The sequence below is a fragment of the Perissodus microlepis genome, chromosome 10, assembly GCF_051167445.1.
Source record: "Perissodus microlepis isolate ML-2025 ecotype Zambia chromosome 10, ASM5116744v1, whole genome shotgun sequence".
NCBI classification, from domain to species: Eukaryota; Metazoa; Chordata; class Actinopteri; order Cichliformes; family Cichlidae; genus Perissodus; species Perissodus microlepis.
In genome coordinates, this window is record NC_140470.1 from 4,214,555 (window position 1) to 4,236,133 (window position 21,579).

General features: G+C 40.9%; 1 protein-coding gene across 1 annotated transcript in view; it reads right to left on the reverse strand.

The window, feature by feature from the left end:
• Positions 1–16,482, reverse strand: part of jam3b (junctional adhesion molecule 3b) — a 38,167-nt gene extending 21,685 nt beyond the window's left edge. The window contains exon 1 of the mRNA XM_084941542.1: positions 16,341–16,482. Within this exon, the coding sequence (XP_084797668.1) occupies positions 16,341–16,482 (142 nt within the window). The remainder of the gene's footprint in view (positions 1–16,340) is intronic.
• Between the last annotated feature and the right edge of the window lie 5,097 nt (positions 16,483–21,579).

The following is a 21,579-nucleotide window of genomic DNA, read 5'->3' on the forward strand; positions in this document are numbered from 1 at the left end:
GGAGATCTAACAGGAGGGGGTCAGGGCTAATTCAACTCCCTGTAACAGTTTTTTTGGCTACAGTCAGAGTCAAATCCCAGGCTTGAATGTGAGCTGCTACCACGAAATTCTGTGTTAAATCACGCCACACTCAGTGCCAGAATTAGCTCCTCACCACACTCCGCACAGATGGCATCAGCGGCGCTCGTTGCAAATGCTTCACATTCTAGTCCGGGCTGCCCGACCCCTTCCTTAATCCTAATTAGGAACACAATTTCCGTGCAGGCTTTTTCCAACCATGATGAAAATAAACATTTGTATGGCTACAGCACAGGCTTATGGGTAATATTATTTCACAATTCTAGGAATCCACTGATTGTTACGACATTTTAACTGATCAAGAGCGAGCTTTTAGAAATAACTATTGCTACTGTGCTGTAACCTATATCCTGGATGGATGACGTTCTGCCGCCTGTTCCTTCAACCACACACCATAACCCCCCCCCCCCGTATACTAACAACCCGCTTACACACATTTGATCCTCAGCAGAAATATTCCTCTTTTTCCATCAGCACACCATAAAGGATTAACCAATAATTCCCCAAAACATATAAAGATCTGGAAACACTCGCATCTGCAGCTATCAAGCTAATCTGGATGTTGGCATATTAACACAGGTCCTTTTCTGACCAGCCAGCAGTTCCTTTACCTAATAATGCCCTATTTGGCCAACACAGTGACAGAGAAGTGGGGGAGCTGATCCACTCTGCCACAGCCTGCAGAGATAAGCGCTCATTGTTGAGTGCGTGGATAGTAAGCGTAGCCGGTCACGATGAGCTAAGGCTCGACTGACAACGGAACAATAACACAACACCACGCAGCCGAGACGTGTTGACTTAGCAGGTCCAAAAGGTTTAATCTGCCTGACTTCCTGCGTGCTCCAAGGATGCCTGCTGTGGGCTAAAATGAAAGGGTGGTTTGTGATGTAGCTTTTAGGGTCGTGCCAAATTTGTGTAACTATGCTGACTTCAAATTCTGACTGTTTTCATCGGAAGAATATTCCCCCAGCCTTGCAGCTTTCCGTTTATTCCATAAATTTTAAGGCTGCATTGAAGTGTAAGACAAAAGAAGATAAAGAAAAATGCAGTTTATGGAAAAAGCAGAGACCAGAACAGGCAGATGCCATTTTTTTTTAATCATACCCTACAAGTAGGCGCACTTGGCGAGTATGGAGAAAAAATGTCATGTATTAAAGAATGGAAGAAGAAATTGGCATCAGGAGAGAAACTGCTTTGCTTTAATAATGTCAGTATACCAAAATGTATCTTCAAACCCTATAACAGAAACAAATATAGCCAATGAAGAAACATTTTTAATGTAATTCCCCAAGCTGACATTCTCCTTTTCTGATACTGTACAATAACTGGGTTTTCAGCCAGTAACAATCCAGCAATTCAGCTCAAACTGAGAGTCTACTACTGCATACTGCTGTCTGTTATTTCTATTTAGTTGTGTTACTCTCTCCACTCCACACCCACATGTTTGTGGATGTGTCATGTGTTGAGCTGGCAAGAGACAAGTGAAGTGAAATAATAACGATGCTAACAATAATATGTTATGTTACCAAGCAGCATAAGGCAAAGCCAGAACAACACAGAACTAAAAGGAATAGATCAGAACATAACAGAATACTGTCTGCGAGGACGAACCAATATCAGATCTCTTTGTCAAATGCTATTTTGCAAAATAGTATGTTTTGTTGTACGGTAGCTGAATATGGATGCTAAAAGACAATACAACTGACATGGAATGTCTTGAACTATTCACCTGAATATTTGTGGCACAAAAATGTACGACGTGGCAACAGGAAGCTTTTATAGTCTTCTAACAGGGCCTCCCAGCTGGGTTCAGCTTAGTCATCAAGATGCTATCAGTTCAATAAAACAGTATTTCTAAAGTCTATGGTTACAACAATAGCTTCCTTTAAGCTAGCATTTGTTTGCTTTCCTTGAACAAAAGCCACGTTGTGCAGATGAGGACTGAATGCAGGAAAAAGAAGTTAGACTCATGTAATGATATATGTCCGATCACTGCTGGAGACAATAGCACCCTTTTCTTTCTCTACAATTTAAAAACACTCAAATATTTTATTATGGGTACAATTTATGGGTACAACTGCAGAGCTCCTTCAGTGACAGACTGCTGCATCCTAGATGCACGAAGGAGCGTTTCCGCAGGTCCTTCCTCCCTGCAGCTGTTAGACTGTACAATCAGAACTGCTCCCAACAAACATAATGTTTACATCAATGCTGTAACTGCAATAAGTTAATCAACCGATTCGCACTACAACCTGGGTTTGCCTCTTATCTGTAGTTATTTTTATTTAATTTAATACTGTACAATACTCTGTATATAGTAACCATTGTCCTTAATGTAAATATGTAAGAAAAATTGTGTATGTTTCTGTGCTGTGTCCTGTGTACTCTTTGTTTGTATATGTGTCTTTTTGGCTGCTGTTACAACCAAATTTCCCCTTGTGGGATGTGGCGGAGGTGTGGTCCCGGGCGCGGCTGCAGGGGAGGAGTGGTGCGGTGAGCTCAACGGGGCGGTGCTGGAGACGCAGGTGAGAACAGCTGATGGCGTTTTGGACTAATGATGGTTTTCTTCCCTTTTATAGTGAGACGGGAGAGGAGCGGAGGGGAGCGGGAAATCAGCTGAGACCGACAGCTGTCAGACTGTGGTCGGTCATAACACAGGAAACTATAAATAAACGTGGCATCTGGAGACAAAGACCTGTGCGTGTGTGTACCTGTGTGTAGTGCATTTCACATGGGACAATTAAAGGATTATTCTATTCTATTCTAATTTATTTCACAAAACTCTGAAGGACTTTCAACAGACGACTCAGTCATGAAGTGCCCTTCTTTAGCACTAAAAGCGGATATATGCCATCTAGCTACAGCATACAGCAATACTTCTACACGGGGCTATTAACAAACTCCATGTGCTGTTAAGTGTACTTAGCGTTTTCGATTGTTGTTTACATTTCAAATCTCTAGCACCAGGCAGAAGAGAGAGTCAGCTGATTGTGACAAAGAAAAAAACACACACAAAACCCCCCGAAAAGTCAAACAGTCAAGTAAAGAGTCACGAGGTCAAAAACATGACTGCTGCAAAGGTTTACGTTCTCACAAAGATTTCCTGTACAGCAGACTGTGACAACTGCATGATGAATAATCCTGTGGGAAGCTGTTCTGACTGTTTTGTTGTTCCTTAGTAAGCGCTAACGTGGCGGACATGAGGAGGAGTGCAGAATGTGAGGTCGCCAAAAGTACGTCACTGTGTAGGAAATGACTGGTCACAGGTGAAATGAGCTTTGAAAGGCAGGCAGTATTGAGGGGACTGCCCCACATTTTTTGACTTTAAATGAAGGAAGCAGTGGGACAAGGTTATGATCCGTAGGAAAAGAACGACAATGTTCTCATTGTTTCTTTAGAACAGTCTTTGGAAAGCTCTGGCTTTTGATTAAAGTGATTAATTATTGTCTGTCAAAATGTTTGACCAATAACATTTTAAAACACTGAAACTACTACCAGTGCAAGGCTTTACAAAAAAAGTCACAACATAAATCTAAAAATTGTTTATTCCAATCTGAAATCACTTCTAATTAAAAGGGTGGAGATGCCTGCTGTCATACAGCACATTCTGGAAACACAAAAACATTCCATTCTGCAAGACACAGAGCTGCAAGAAAACCCTGACTGTTACTCATTTCAAGAGACAGTTGTTTATGTCATATGCCTATGGTCAAAAGAGAGAGAGAGAGAAAAACTAAACTAAATACTTTGCCATCAAAGTGTGCAACCCAAGCAAGAATTTGCCAGCGAGCAGCCCACTCAGACAACAAATGTGTGCAAAGGCATACTATACACTCAAATAGACTGCAAAGGCTGGCTGTGGCTGAGCTGGGCGACAGGGAATGCTGCTTAAACAACAGCTGGGGAGAGAAAACATGTGAGCCTCCTGCTGCTGGCCACTCCCCTCCCTTTCGCTCCCACTCTGAGGGAGCACTTCCATCACCTGCTCAGGGAGGAATCCTTGATGGGTTTCCGTGGGAAATACCAGACAAAAGCAACAGACGGTCCAGCGACCGACCGCTTCGTGACATCCATTCCATTTCCAGGCTGTTACATGAACTATGCCACTGTGTATACGGTCGCATAGGAAAGTCCTAAGGTGTGCGGCACGTGAGTGGAGAGCAACTTACTGGTCCTGGGAACAATGGACAAGCAAAGATCTAAAAGTACTTTCATGGTAAGAATAGAGGACAGCTGGCGACCTCAGTCACCTGCTGTCTTTGCCTGCGTCAAGCGTAACTACTTAGTGTTCTCCTGCATACTGTGGCCGAGTATGGAACACGTGCCTCGTTCATGATCAGTCTGCTCTTCGTGACAATCATAGCAAAGTCGATTGCCCCTAATACGAGGAGAATGAGTTAAAAAAAAAAAAAAGCAAACAAGCAACAATAAATTGAATCTCTTTTCCCTATAGGTAAGAAATCAGAAATGTATTCCTAAGCAGCTTATAATGCACTTTCTGGTGTTCTTACATGGAAATCCAAAAACAAAAACCTGCACACATCTGCCGCTCGATGCAGTAATGAAATCCAAACCCTGTGGAATGTATCTCTGTCTCTTCTCAGAGCGATAAAAATGATAATGCTTTTGCTCACATTCAGTGCAACTATGGAATGACTCAGTCGTGGGTTAGAATTGATAACCTACCTGTGTAATAACTGCAAGTTAGAACGTAGAATACAACAGACTTACTGCACTGAACCAGCAGGCAAAGCCCTTATAAGCCATGATAACAACTCATTCTGCTTAAATTCATCATCTCAATAATCTAAGGGAAACAATATAATAGAACAGACAGAAGTGGTCTAGTTCCATTCATAAGGCTTGTTCTACTCAGATCTGATTGGAGCCTTTGGGTTAGATACCAGCACATCACAGCAGTCCTTCAGAGCTCATTCCTCTCTGCAGAGCAGTTCTCACTGAACATTACCATGATAGCAATCGCCCCAAAGGAAACCGCCCACAGATGTGAACACTGATGATCTTGAGTGTTGATGATAAGGGATAAAACTGTACAGTCACTCAGTTCCACATGAGTGAGCCTGTACAAGGGAAGGGAAGGACAGGGCGGTGGTGGTAGAGGGGGAAGTTGGGGGGTGGGGGTTCATTACACTTGAGCGCTAGCTGGACGGAGGCCGTTTTGAGAGGCTTGTCAGCAAAGCGATATATATATATTTCCTCTGAAAGTGTGCCAAAAAGCTCAAGAAACCATAAGATCATTGTTCTAGCTCATACTAGATTGGGCCAGCATGAAAAGCTGCGAGGGGGCTCTGGGTTCAACTTTGGGGTGGAGTGCGCTGGCTGTACAGAGGACTGTGGCTTGCTGTTTGTTTTCCTTCTGTTTCACCTCACACAAAAGGAATATACATATACTGAGGCGCACCATCAACTTTACATGGCTTTTGTTCTCATTGCTTACTGCTGTTGTTTTTTTATTTTCTCAATAAATTATTTGTTGGCTTTTTGCTTTTGTATGTTGAATATTTTAGGAGCCACACATCTGTGCTCTCTGTATTCTTAGGTTTTAAGAGAATAGCTCTCAGAAGTGGCTTTGTTTTTCAGTATAAGCAAGGCAAGCAGGGGCCTGCCACTAATGTAAAAACTAGTGAAGCACTTGAAGAACAAGGTAAAATTTTTACCTCAGCAAGATCTCTCCTGTTGGTACTGTCTGGAAAAACAGCGCAGCATTATCCTCTGGGTTTTTATATTATATGTATATACATATGTAGCCCAGCCTTAAGGTTTAAAATTAGCCATATTTTGATATTTTTCCCTTTCTAAAAGTGGTGATTTTTGGTCATTATATCAGGCAAGTGTGCATTCAGGAAATAGCTTAATTTTGTTTTCAAAAGAACCAAAAAGTGGACGCTAATAACACTCTTGGACCATTTGAATCTGATTTTAGAAACCACATAATACCTAAACTGCTAAAGTTATGAACAAAGATCCTGGACAGACAAAGAGAAAAGCCAACAGTGAAACAATCGTGGAGGTTTTTCAGTTCTCTCACCTCACTTGAGCATAGTTTATGGCTATTAAAAAAAAAAAACTAAACAATAAAACTATTTTGCTGTTAGCTTCCTTTATGCAACGGCTCTATCACTAGAAACCAATGCAGTAGCGATAAAACACAACTGAACTAAATAAATCAGGCCTAGAGTGGCTTAATGAAACTGCACCTCAGTAACCAGTATTCAGTACTGTATATGCTTACACGTGCCCAAATCGTTCATTGCAGGTGTAGGGATGTTCCTCGTTAGTCGACTAAAACAAATTTGACTAACTGACTAGTCTCAAATAAAGACTCAGATATCAAGTTAAAGCTGAGAACCATTTAATGCCAAAAACTCTCTAAACAAAGGCATTTGATACGTTTTATCGTCCTTAGTTGGTGTAACTTTGACATCGAAAATCGTTCGGAATTACTGCTGCCGCACGTGGAACCATTTGAAGTTGCCATTTCAGCTATGATAATGACAAAGGAAATGGAGCACCCTCATAAAAGGAAATGAGCAGATAACCTCATCGTCTTGAAAAAAGCTGCTCTTATACAGGATATGAGGTTTAATGTAGACAAACTCTCAATTTAGTCTAATTACTACCCTTACAGGAAAAAATACAGGAAATTCCTTAAAACAGAAAGGCTGTGAAATATCTACTAGCTCCTCCTCTGCTTCTAATTCTTACCCCTTTTTTCTTCTTCTGTTTCATTTAGTTCAGTTTAAGGTGGAGTAAAGTATTTAAAATTGAAATTTAATATTTACAGAACTCTTGTAAGTGCTTTTTGGGTGGATAGCCTTGTGTAATCTTTTTTTAAGTTCAGGAGCTAGAATTACAGAATAGTCTCAGCTTAATGCTTCAGTCTTATAAACCTGGCCATTTTGAACCATCTGTTCCATTCATGACGAATGCCTGACAAACTCCTGAGTCATGGTGAAATCCACACAAATTGCTTCTTCCTTTTCCCCCTCCATAGCTTTCCGTGTCACGGAGACGAAGCAGAGCCACATGCAAAGCCCCCTCTATGGGAGCTCAGCCGGGCCAGCCACCATGTTACAAACTCGTCACCTATGTCTGGCATCCTGACAAATATTTAAGGCACTCACTTACCCAAAGTATGCCCTGACACACATGTGGCAACAGCGCTGTGTATACTGAGCTTCTGCTCAAGCATAATTCAAAGCAAAGACCTAAAAAGCGAGGCTGATCCAGGCATTCATGATCCTTTGTGACATAATCAGGAAATTCCATTCATGCGCCTACATATCAACCATTTCACTTTCTTTAAATATTTATTTTACTTTCATACACCAACACTTAGACCCAGGGTAGATTTTCCCTACACTTCATTTTTTCGTGGATGCTGAGAAAGAGCACACAGATGAAGGTCTCTATCATCATCATCATCTTTTCTGACCCGAAAAACCACTGGTGTACAGAAATCGATAACATTCAGATCAATGCCATTTGGACTGCTTTCTACCACAAGATACTTTGGTAAGCTCCAAAGCAGCCAAAGAGTGCTATCAATTCCAGTGCAGCCTCAACATATTTATCACTAAGTAGCCCAGAAGGCATAGTGCTCACACCATATGGCCACATGGTCTGGTTACAATCTGTCCACGCTATCTGTCCAGTCAGCTGAACGCAAACTGCACTTCTGTCAGTGCTGGTAGGCTTTGTACAGCACCACAGCTATTGATCACAAATAGATACAGCTTTTGGAATTTGCATTAAAAATATTGTTTATGTTTTTTAGACTCCTATGTGATAACTTGGAAAGATCGAGTCCAGTCTTCTGTACAGCAAGCAGCACAAAGACCGAAACCAGTGAATTACTGTGGTAACAAAATCCACCAGCATTTTAACTTCACTTAATGACATTTCATAAATTTCTGGTTTCTAAGCTCTTTGATTCGGTATTTTTCTGATTTGAAAATATTTCTTGGCTCTGAGTGGTTGCCAGGCAACAAGATGAAGCTGCATCTCATTGAATCTCAGAAAATAATAAAATCTAGACACTCTATCACATCCTGTTGAAACTGATTCAAGAGGAGTACAACATTCATTAGAATTAAACATTAGAACAATATAAACTTTGTATTTGTAATGTATTGTTATAATTTTATTACATTATTAAAGCACAAGGTTCAGTTAGCAGTTCACAAAAATAGCTGGTAGAAACGTCGTCAAAAGAGCTACTTTTACTTTCTTCCTCTGAGTACATTTCTGTACATTTTTTAAATTTTTACTTGAGGACAGAAGTTGAATCAGTTCTTGAACTTTGACCAGAGTATTTTTAACACAAGTATCTGTACTTCTACTTAAGTACAGAATGTCTGTACTTTTGCCACCTCTGGGATTCTGCATTATTTTAGGATGAACTTGAGATCGTGTTAAGAATTTCTGCAGATGACTGGATGCTGAACTTTGACCTTTTTACCTGAAGTATTTATGTCCTAATGAAGTGACGTTGGTGTAAAACAAATATTTTCTAGTTGCATCACTACTCTCTTTCTCTGTCACACGCACTGAAACACTTTCCATCCCTTCATATGTTGTTATGATGAAACTAATGTAATCTGTATCTTGTAATATGTAACTTAATCATCACAAATGACTCATTGGATGAGTTCCAAGCAGTTTAATCCCCTCACAGGAGACTTAGCAGTATGGGAGAGCTATACCGTTAAGTATGATGCTTCTACAAAGTGTCTTTTTTATGAGACGGAGACTTCTAACCACTAAGAAGTGATTCGTTTGTCCTTATCATTTAAAACGATGATGCTGGACGTTGTTCTAACATTGTTAAACTGCCCAGTGTGTAATGAATAACCTCATTTTTAAAGCTGAAAACGTCAAGGTCCTGGTCTTGCCCACTGGCTGACCCACACTGCTGTGCCGGGCTGTTTAAAACTCACTTTGCAGTGCCTCCAAGTGGATGCCACTAACTCCCATGAAATCCTCTGATATTTAGCATCACTACTAAACTGACTAGAACAACCCCAAAGAATTAACATTCACTTGATGTTTTAAACAACAAATTACAGTACAGCCCAGGATTACTAATAAAGTCCAGCATTTCTATAGTGTTTAAGGCTTCTATCTACAGCCATTTATAAATAGTGGTAATGTTCTGTTTTGGGACCATATGCATATCTGGAAAGGTATGATGATGCTGGGAGTGCTTCCCTACTCATGCTTCCAAACATGGAAACCTTGAGGTAGAGAGAGCAGCAGCAATGTTCCTGTTAAAATGGAGTTTTCCCTTCCCACTGTTGCCAAGTGCTCACTTATATTGATTGTATAATTGTTGGTGTTTCTCTGTATTAATGTAGGGTCTTCTTACCTTACAAAATAAAGTGCTTCAGGGCAACTGCTGTTGTGATACAAATAAAATTGAATTGAATTGAATCAGCTGAGCAATTAACTCACATGGGCAGGCACTGAAATCAGATGGTTATTATTGATTGCTTTTGATTGTGGTCTGAGCTTTACTTTCATGGCTAGCCAAACTAATCCCATGTTAGATGCCGCATGCTTTTATTTAGACACCACATGTCTGGCAGGTTCTCTCAGATCCCCATTCAACCTCCACAGAAACATCATGCAGGCCTGATATTAGCCTGGAGGTGGTGGCTGAAGGTGTAGAAACCTCCTTGTAATTACAGACTAACAGATGTGAGAAAAGGAAATGAGCTTTAAGCCCAACTGCTCCTGTGTAGCAAAGGGAGTTCTTGCTGTAATAACACGTGCCGGTATACTAGTCTTAATTACAGCATTGTTACCTAGCACAGATGAATGCTCCATACATGCAGTCCGTCATCCTGTCACCTTATTCTCATGTTCCAAGCAATAACAGAAACTGGGGAACTTCCAAAAGCTCTTTACTCAAAACAGCCAAACATCATATTTCATCCCCGGTACAGCTTGTACTGAGAGGCACAAGGTCATGTTCAACATTTCTGGAAGCTTTAGTTAGAGAATTGGGAAACCCCAACTCAACACAAGATAACACACATTTATACTCTCACACAAAGAGGTTAGGATCTCAGCAGAGCTCCCTAACTATCTAATGTTATTTTTGTGGCATACATCATCAGATGAGCTGAAATCTTTTTTAATTCACTCGGAGAATAACATTTACAGCAAACAGATAAAAAAACCAAACAGATTTCTTTAAAGCCATTTGGTTTATCCTGTGACATCTGAAGTCTCTCTGCTTCATTTTCTTTCAATACAAAAACTATGCCGAGTCCAAAGACACGTAAACACTTGTCTACAGCCCCACCACATTCAAAATTTAGGGTTGATTTTAAGATTTTAGTTATCTATCATTGTTATTTCAACTGTTGCTCTTATATTATATCATTTATTGAACTGAAAGCTGAGAGAACTGAAGGGACCACATTGGGACACTGTTAAGCTACTGTACATGCAAGTTTTGTGCACAGTTGATAGTAGATGTGGTTTTGAATGAACTGTGATCAAACACCTGAGGTTGTTTGATGACGCTGCCTTGTAGCTATTTTTAGACAGTAATTGCCCTTTTGTTACAGCCTGGTAAACAAAAGATGAATCCAGAGCGATTATCTGGTTATGACTCTGAGCAGGAGCACAGCCTCCAGCTCTTTCCTTTCTGAGCGCAAGCGGCTCAGCCACATGTAGTTCACTGCCTCTTCCATGTCATTAATGAAACCCCTAATCACTTCACTAAGCTGACAGCATCCCAGTGTTTGATCGATACGGTCCCTTTTGAACTATTGATGTACTCCAGCAGAATCCAGTGAACACAGGAGCAGGAGAATAGCCATGGTGTTTCCTCCCTACACAGGCCATGTGAACAAAGAGAGATAATCAAACAGGAAGCCTGTCTTCTGCCATCCTTAGCTTTGGCAGCCAGTAAGGACTCATCTTGGAGATTATCCTGTTTATCTAAAACACCCTAAACAGCCGGTAATAATGTCTTGTCAAAATAAACAACCAATTAGCCTGCTATCACAACAGAGCCATAACTTCCAAAACTCAATACTCCACAACACGCAATTTTTTTCTCATGAATGTCTCCCTTGTCTAAACCTCCAGTTGAAAATAGGACCATGCTGACAAACAAAGCCAGAATTTTTACATTCCTTTTACCCACCGAGGCCATCAAGATTTTCATTTTGTTTTGTTGGCGAGCATGAGCTGCCTGGAGGCTGGTTCTCATGCTAGTCTTACTGACATTTGAAGCATGCACATGCTTTTTTGCCATTTTTGGAACATTATGTTTACCTTTTAAACCGAGCATCTTCAATGCTCAGGTACAGTGAGAATAAATGTGAGCAGGACAACAAGCCAAATCCTTCTATCTGTCAAGCTAAAGTGGATTTGTGTCTCAGAAGATGTTTGATGAATGCCTTCAACTAACAATATTGGCCAGCTTTCTGTCCTCCCCCTTTCTGCTCTGCTGATGAGCTGGGTGAGGTCAGCCGGCTCATCAGCAGTGGTCCGTTTTATCTCCAAGGAAAACAGGTGGTTGTGATTGTCAGTCGGTGCTCATGTGATGTAAGGCATTCTGTCTACATGTGTTTTCTATTTGGTATGTTGCATTTGCTAACGTGCAGTCAGGTTGAGGAGGGATGCACATATTTCTGGTTATGCTGCTGTTCAAAACACCACGACCACCACCCACTCGTGCACAGTTGTTTCAGGTCATTCCACACTAAGAGTCATGTGGCACTCCCCCATGGAGGGATTGCACAAATATCCCCTCGACTTACAGGAATGAATTGGGATTTTTTGTCAAGATTATTACACAACTTCCAGTTAGGCAACAAGCACAAAAATGCATAATTGCTTCCTGGAACCATGATGAATGTGCTGGTATTGCACCTCTCACTCAAGGGTGTGGAGCGACAGACTCTCGACTCGTACCAGGCAAATGCTGTGTAGCAAGGGACTCCTTTTGGTTTGTTTGCCCCGTTTTACTCTGCCATTAGTAAAATGTCAGACTGTATCAGACTTGTCCACAGGGGCCACAGCCATGCCATTCAGAGAGCGCTCCAAACATTTGCTCACAAGCTTTGGGTGGGGAGAGAAGCATCTGACAGCAAGCAGCTTGTACGGGAGCTACTATCAGCATTCATCTCAGGGTGCTGCCACAGTCAGAGTCCTGCCGTGACAACTGACAAATAAAGAGCCAAGACTTTTTTCTTTTCACAAAAATGTTTAAATAGCATAACGGGGTCCAATTACGTGTGGCTTAGCCCATGTTCAAAATTCTCAGAGTGACATAATGACATTTAACAACAATCTAGCCGTCTGCCGACTCATAAAAATGTCAGCTGTTCAGAAAGAGACTGCAATACTTCAAGAGTGAAGGATGGTTAAATGAGCCTCTAAAACCATCTGCATGATTTCAGTCTCTTTCCAGGTAACAACATTTACATGAATACAATGTTTGTGAGTGAATTACGAGGCTGTAGTTATGTAACTTAAAAATGCAACAATTACGTTTGGTGTGTGTTGCTCTGCACAAGTGTTTCTTATAAAAGTGAGCTTGTGATCTCAGAGTTTATATTGATACTAATCCACTTTGAGCATCTTCCAGTTCCACACATTTCTTGGCTGTGCTGCTGGCAGGAAGGTTCTGGCAGATGTCTAGCACTTTCTTTGGAATATTTTACGTGAAATGGTTCAGGTGGAGCCAGCAGTGGAAAACGTCAGTGCATTCCATTAGATCAGATTGGAAAGTCTGCTGTAAGCATGTGTACTTAAAATAATGATGCCCCTCATCTTTCCCTCTGATGTCAGATGATTGGGCTGATATGTGCAGCCGTGTTCAGCCCGAGCTGGGTTTAGCGTTCGCTTGGCTGACTAGGGCTGTGTGGTCATTAGGATGATAGCTACCCAAAGAATGCCACGAACAGAAAATAACAAGCACATCTCACAGAGACAGATAATAACACTGAGCGTGACCAACAGCAAAAGCAGAGCTAGTGACACTCATTTCTCACTGAGTTCTGCTCAATTTTAAAACTTCAAAAAATAAATTGGGAGCAGAGCTTTTTCAACATACAAGAAGCATTCTAATTACAGTCGGTACCTATTAGGAATCAAACCCTTTCAGTACCAATTAGTAATTCATAAGATGGCTTGTGGCCAGATTGTCTAGCCAGATTCATTCCTTTTCTAAAGACAGTGGCGATGCAGGCTGGGAGCCACTGAGACCACATGGCTAAGCCCCGTCCAGGCAAGACAAAAGAAATTCTTCAATCTTTACCGGCTCACTGTCCTCCCCTGAAAATGTCAGTTGTGCTGCCTTGTCACAGAGTTTTCACAAGGGATCATTCATTAAGAGTACTGACTTTGAAATATATTGTAAATAAATAAGTAATCCAGCACACAGCCTGGAGGTATGTGCTGAGAGCACGGCAACAGATTTCACTGCTGCTCCTAATTAAAGCAAAGAGAATAAGCCCAGTCACACACGTGCGATATCACAGGAAAGGTTCTTATTTCTGTACCCTTTGATCAATATGTCTGTTCACATCTAAGGGGAAAAACCAGCAACCCATTTCATGTCACGAGATTCTTACCAAGCTCTCAGGCATTCACACGAAAACAAGGTTTCCTGAATCATTTACACATCAAATTAAGTACATTTTGTTGCATTTCTTCACCAAGCTAATAAATAAAATAAATAAAAATGAGATTAAGGAAGGAATTAATGCCTACGACAAGACAGATACATATCGGAGATGCAGTCAGTTTTCTATAAAAATCCATCTAAATTTAAATTGTATTTTTATGTTGGGATGGTGAGAAAGAATTTTTTTTTAAGTAACTGCAGCAACAAATATTTTGTTTCCTCACTGTAACACCATGAAACCAGTGGAGCAAATACATTTCCTGTTATTACTATACCGATTTTATTATTATATTAATTATAGCCTAGTCACCTAGTGACATCATTTGAAATAGCTAGCTAGCTATAACAAGGTCACAGAAACTAATTTCAACATTTGTTGGTAAAGCACCAGCTTGTAGAAAGAAAACAACAGGACGCAAGTTGATTCAGGAAAGCATCCTGATGTCAGCCGCCACGTCGTTATCTGCTTTGCTGTCTACTTGTTCCACCTCAGAGAAGAAGGCCCTCAGGAGCCTGACACGCCTTATTATTACTTATTATTACTCCTTATTACTCCTTCACACAACAGATATGGGCGGGTCAATCTAGATATCGATAGTATCGATACCAACGCTGGTATTGTCATTAGATCAACGCTTTGTCTCTATCCTCCAAGTTCAGCATGTAGCCCACTGAATTGTGTTAAATTAATTTTTAGTAAATATAATATGAACAAACATGCACTATAAAAAATATAGTGCATGTTTTATTTATATCCTGTAGCACATTTAAAGAACAGAAGTTGAGCCAAAGTGATTTATAAACAGGCACATTTACACTGCAAAGAACCCCAATTTCAAAATACATGAATAGCTGAAAGTTGTGTTTTGTTGTGTGAACTAATTATTGTGGAAATTAAAAATCAGTGATTTAGTGGTCGATCATGATTCATCTTATAAATCATTACACACTGCTCTTCCCTTCGTAAGCTGCCTTTATAAGTTAAAAGCACTGGTACCAGTATTGGTACTGGCAATACTGGCCCTGTATTTATTTGGTATTACACACCAAATAAATGCCAGTGCAAGGATACTTCCACTGGCAGTGGGTTTAACATGTTATCTGCATCCGAGGAGCCGTTTCAGCCATCAAACTTTTTCCCACAGTAACTTTCAATCAAACTGAACCTCAGAGACTGGTCTACCATTTTCTAGCTTCATAATGACTTTGCTCATTGGTGTGTGAACCTTTTCACAGAGCAGAGTATTTATTATTGTCTTTTCAGGATGTTTAAAATGTGTTTTTCTGGCTGTGTGGAACAGACTGCTGGATCTGTTCATCTTTGTTTTGGTTTATTCTTGTCTGCTTTGTGCTTTGGGGTCTGCTCGTTGGAAGACAACTCTGTGTTTAATTAAATTTCCAGTTGCATTAGATGAGTGAAATATTTACTGAAAATCAGACTCAGACTAAAAAAACAAAAACACCAACACGCAAGCGTAAAACACCTTCCGTCTACAGCAGCACCCTGAACTTCAAGGCCCTTCCCCACGGCTCTGAGCAAATAATAAATGTTAAATTTATGTAAAATCATATGAATGAATATGACTTATTTGTCTTATGACAAATATGGTTGAACCGTGTGAGGAACGTGTAAAGGAACTAGGAGCTCGCGCATGAATATTTAAACAAACCGCTCCGCTCTTACAGGTGTCTGTTTTTCTGTTCTAGGTATCGGACTGATAAAGTTATGAGGACTTTCAGGTGGACACGGTAAAAAGAATTAATTTTATTTCGGTTTTGTCGGTTCACCAGCCGTGTCGCGGTTTGAAAGCGTTGGAGTGGAGGAGAAGGATGATGAGGAGGGGGGTGGAGGACGCTTTGCTGGTCTGCCTGGCTCCTCCCGCGGTCAGCCTGCTTTTATTCCGCTGTAGGAAAAATCCGTTATCTCGCGTCAGTACTTCCAACATCATCACCGCAGCTTCAAACCTGCGTTAAATAGTTAACGGCACGAGCTACGAAACCGCCTTAATTCATGTTTAATTTCCCAACGAAAAGTTTGTCTTCATGCTGTAGAGAAACTTTTTCAGAGCCAGGACACGCGCACACAGAAAACGTGTCGGCTTAGCGACTCCAAATGTGCCGCTAAACTGAAGATCTGAACGTTCAGCTCAGACAGCCCTGCTTTCCTGCTGTGTAGTTACATGTAGATATCTGTCACTCCTCTTAACGGCGGCATTATTCCAATAAAATCAATACTTGAGAGTAGTCTGAGCGATGTTTTTCAGTAACAATGGACGCTTCAAACAATCACTCCAGCCGTGCATTTGCCAGACTCGCGTTGACATTAAGTTAAAAATGGCGACTATTTTGGTCACTTCATTAACTATATTTACTTCACGTCGAAGAGACCGAACTCGCTGTCAGTCTGGTTTAAGTTTAACGTTAGTTGAGTCTACACGGTTACTTCTGAGGCACTCTCTTTTCCACTTACTGTTGGTGTAAAAGAAAAATCGACCAAACAGATGTAGTAGTGGATGGCATTTGGCGGCCACCTTCCTCGAGCGGATAAAAGACAAAGTAGTAGTCGGTTAAAATAATTTTTTGCACTTACACTGAGTTGAGAGGAGAGTCAAGAGCCAAGACAGACGTGTTTTCGCCATCTTGGAGTCGATGCAATGCTCTATTTGGCTGTCTGTACATGCGCAAAGTAGACTGAAGAGCCTTGCTGGGGATGGAGAGAGGGAGAGAGACATGGAGATAAACCGGAGAGAGAAAGAGAGCGAGAGAGCGCGCCAGGGAGGAGGAGGAGGGAGGGAGGGAGGGGGGTTCTATTATATTAGGTTTCCATAGCTACCGAAAGCATCACTCACACAGACTAGAATTTATAGTTGACACAATGTGGGAGGCCCTCACTACTGGGGCCATATGCTGTAGTTATAGTAACTTATCTGCAGCTGCAGATAAATAGGGTACCTCTGCCTTCTGTATACTGTATTGTTGTGTACAGCATTTTAACTAAGAAAATAAAAATATCAGGAGTTTCCTTGACTACATTAAAAATTTGGTAATATGAGTACAAGAAACACACATTGACAGATAATAAAGGCCAGCAATAAAACATGAATCTGTAAATACTCTTTCAGTTCTAGAGGAATCTATCATGTGTGAAATGCTGAGCTTAACACTCTGTTACTGTGGCCAATAGTATATGGCCGGCTTTAATTAAATATTAACTTTACCTGGCCAGTCCTGCTCATACCTGCTTGCAACTGTCATCCCATTGGCAGCTTCCATATCACCTTGTTCACATGAAAGAGCAACCCCAGTCTTGTATGTCATGTCTGTGATGACAAGTGGTGCAGCCTGAAAAATGCTATACGAACTGTTCCGGTTCGTTCAAACTGTTTCACAACAGCAAAAATAATCTCATATACTTTAAGCTGCTTTTGTCTTTGACAGGATCAACCAACATTTGCCAGTGATAGATCTCATAAAAGCCTCGTTTAAAATAAGCACAGTGCTCACTGTGTACATCATTACTGCAGCAATTATATCTAAATATAGAAGTATGTCTAATAATGCTAGAATGCATTTGAATTGTATTACATAACATCAAAATCTGTAATTCAGGCAATATTGTGGTATGAATCAGGTGTAGCTTGTTTCAACCGCACGCTTGTGTTCAGGCTCTGCTCTCTAGGTTTGTATTTGGAATCAGTGATGATGTAGCATTAAAACTCGATTATCAAAAAAGGGGCAATCAAAGCTTCTCAACGTTCCATAAGCTGTGTTTGTAGACTAAGGGAAACACCAAATAATATGTACAAACCCTCCTAACACCAAGATTACAAAGTACCAATAAGATATAAATATGACTCTATAATGTGTATATAAATACTTCGATTTAATGTGCATCTTCAATAACGTTTGGGAACTTCAATCATTATGTATGAGATGAAAATCTAAAATCTTGCCTTTCCTACATTTTAACATAAAAAAAAATAAAAGTAAAAATCAGAAATTATGCTCATCTTGTTGTTGACAAGATGACATAGAGCTTATCTCTTTTGTTCCAGGTTTTGTTTTTATTATTTATTTAGTTTGAAAACTCAATCTTCTCAGAGTCATCCTGCAAATATCCAATGTGATATCATTTGGCTATTTGTCCCCACTTTTTCCTTTAGTCAACATAAACTTCCCTTTTCAGTTGGTCATAGAGCCTCAGGGTGCTGGACTTCAGTTGGACTTCCCGTTTGGCAACACTCAGCTAGTTTTAGCTTTCCTGTATATGTGCTATTCTGGCTTCTTGTAGCTCCACCTGCAAGCATTCCTTATCCAGTCCAAATGACTGGACAATGAGCTCACCTCCTCTCCTTAGCTCATACTGGGTGGCTGTAGTTCAGGTGGCAGAGCAGGTCAGCCACTAATCAGAAGGTCGGTGGTTTAATCCCAGGCTGCCTCCTGCCTGCATGCCAAATATCTTTGGGCAAGATACTAACCCCATGTTTGCCTACTGGTGGTGGCCAGAGGGCCCAGTGGTGCCAGTGTCCGGCAGCCTCGCCTCTGTCAGTGTGCCCCAGGGCAGCTGTGGCTACAATGTAGCTGCCATCACCAGTGGGTGAATGACTGAATGTAGTGTAAAGCGCTTTGGGGTCCTTAAGAACTAAGTAAAGCGCTATACAAATGCAGGCCATTTACTTATCCAGTTCAAATGACATCCTGAGGTTAGGTGGATCAGTTGTGAATATTTTATTTAGTCTCAGCCTACAGTTTGATGTCCGCCTTGTACAGGAGGTTGCTGATGACCACTTCACTCCTGAATTCATATCAACTCTTGGTAGTGAATGGACTTGGGGGGTTAATGTATATGCGGAACAGCAGCAGGGACAATACGTCACCTTGGTATAGCACACAATTGATGGTGAATTGTGTGTTGCCTTCCACAGTCCCAGTAAGTCCCTGATGAATGTTATTAGCACACCAGTATCCACATGTGGGGCATTGAGTTTCAAGTTTTTCTCTTGTAGTCAATGCCAGTGGTGCACAGGTTGGTCTGCCTGGCCTTGGAGTCTATCAACCTGCTCTGTCAACCAAGAGCTGTTGCTTTGGCCCTCTGGTATTATTTCCAATGTCTTTCTGAGCTGTACCCATGTATTAGGTAACATGCCCATGCACATATTCAGTTTAGTTGCTGTGATGCCTGAGAGGAGTTTCCATATTGTGGCGAGGCAGGTAATCAGCTAGTAGTTTGATGATATTGTACCCTTGCAGGGATTCTTAATGATCAAGATTGTCCTGCATTGTCAGGCAATCATGGTGTGCTGTTACTTTCTCCAGTCAGGTCCTTGTGCTGTGCAGCTCTCGACTCCGAAGACTCATTGAGATATTGACTGGCTCTTGGTCTGGGAAGTTGCTGTGGTCTACACTTAGGGCCATCAGCCACTTTGCATTTCTATCTTATATTTTATTCTTTTTATTTTATTATTTGCTTCCGTGTTATATACCTTGAGCCTAATGACCACAGCTGTGAGCCTTTGCTTGGCAATTTCTAAAGCCTCACTTATGAATATCTTGTTGTACCTCTTTTTCATTAAGCTCACCTTCTGCACCGTAGTTAACCAAATAATATCCTTCCAAGCTTCCCTGGTTTTTGATTCCAGCCTTCTTCTCCATAGGGGGTTTACTTTACTCGGATCTTTGATCATACCCAAATTATTCTAAGATTAGTTTGGCAGTAGCATATGTGAGTAGTTTCACTGATACCGGTAGACGTGTATTGGGCTCAGAGCAGTGTTCACATCTGCAAGCATCTCCTCTGGCCACAATCTTCATCCTTAGCTCAGCATCTGTCATCGCGTGTGGCTGGGCATCATTTAGTCCAGTTGCACTTTCCAGCTTCAATATTAGCTGTCATCTATTGATGTTATTGTACAGAGCTACTTCTTCCAGGTCACTGTGGACGTTAGTTTTCTACCCATCCATAGTTCCCACATACGTTGCACACCACCCCTGTTCCCACCACACTGTTCCCTGTTTTCTGTCTAGTCTCCTAATTGTTCTACAAAAAAAGGTATAACATAATATGTCTAAGAGTTTTCACGTACATTGTGCCCATTGTGCCCTGCTGTTATTACAACACTAATATTTACAAACTCATAACCTACCCACAGTATGGAGTCATTAGGATTCTAAAAAACACCTGCATGTCTATTGTTATATAAAAGAGTGCTTGATAAACACAGTCTTCCTCCCACTGTCTGTGACTTCAGCAGCATCTGTCACGGAGCACAGAGATTTATAAGTCACATTGAACGTCTTGTCATTGTTCCTTGTAAACTTTTTCAACACTTCGTCTGTAAAGCTCGCTCTGCTTTCCAAGCTGCTGTGTGTCTTGAAAACCTGGTGGAAAATAACTGTGTTTGAAACTGTGTGATTTTTTTCTTCTTTGTCTCATTGAGGCAAACAGAATTAGACCAAAGGGCTTGAATGTACTGTGCTCCCACAGCCCATAGGGAAATGATGTAGAGCTGAAAAAGCTAGTTTCTCTATTTGAGTTTAAAATTATTATGGAAGCTGTCAAGGCAGATCCAATGAGAATTCCTTGTTTAGCTTAAACCTATTTCAACCTTCTTCCTGTTCCTGCTGATGTGTTGGTGCACTGTTGCCCTTCAGCTGATTGCTTAATGACCTTTGGTCACATATAGGTAGAAGCTAAGTACCTTTCACCTATATATGTGACTTCAGCTGTGCTTTTGCTTGTAAATGTTAAATTCATTTTTCTTCATGACTAAATAAACCCGAGAAAGGGTCATTTATATTTCAGTCACACACTGAAACAGAAACAAAGACCCAAAACACCAAAACATGTCTTCAATTAAATTGTCTGTTTGGATGCCCATTTGTGACTCTCACTCTGCTGTAGAATAGGGATTTGTTCATCAAAGCTCCTGCATAGCCAATATGACTCCTAGTATACAATCATTCATGGATCAGCCAGATGGTAATGTCTAATGGCATTCCAATGGACCTGAAATTCCACTCTTAGTCTTTCATTGCTGTCATGCCAGTTTAATCCTGGACTATACAAACAAGGCATGTCAGTGCTTTCAATGTACTACAGCACAATGAAGCCTACATAAAATGAATTTGTCTTTAGAGTACTGGTGGAAAAATATTTTCATATTGCAGTGTGGTTGAATCAGATGTTTTTTTACCCTTACATATAAGTTCCCTATTAACTCAAATCGAGAACCATGGCTCCATGTTTATTGTTGGAAAGATGGGTCAAAGCCAAGAGACTGTGTAGCTATTCAGCCAGCCTGCTATCACTGCTGCCAGACACAGACATGACTACCATCAGGTCATGCAGGCGGAGAGCTGAGCATGGCCTTTGAAAGAAATTTTGATACAGATACCTTTTTTATACAGGTGTCAAAAATTTGATAAGCTCACATCAAAGAAATTAAAGTTCTCACCTGCCATCCTAAATATTTAATAGAAGCTTCACTATCCAGTGCTGCAGTAAAATACCACCAAAACCTCTGCTTTTATAGATGTGGTCACACCTACTGATGATTGATTAATTGAATGGATTATCAGCATCTGGCTACTTACCCTCTTACTATGGAAGCAGTAAGGGTGTACTCGGGGGTTAAAGTCTGCCAGTTGAGCCCTCCACTGAAAATTTGCTGTCTCTTCATTTAATGGACAGTGTATACGCTGTCATTTTCTACTGGAGTTCTTTTTCATCAGTCTTCCTTCTGTTGCTGTCACCCTGCCATCCCCCTTTGTAAACTTCTGCATTTTCCATTTCCACCTTCCACCCAGTTAAACCAGTATATTAGTAGACA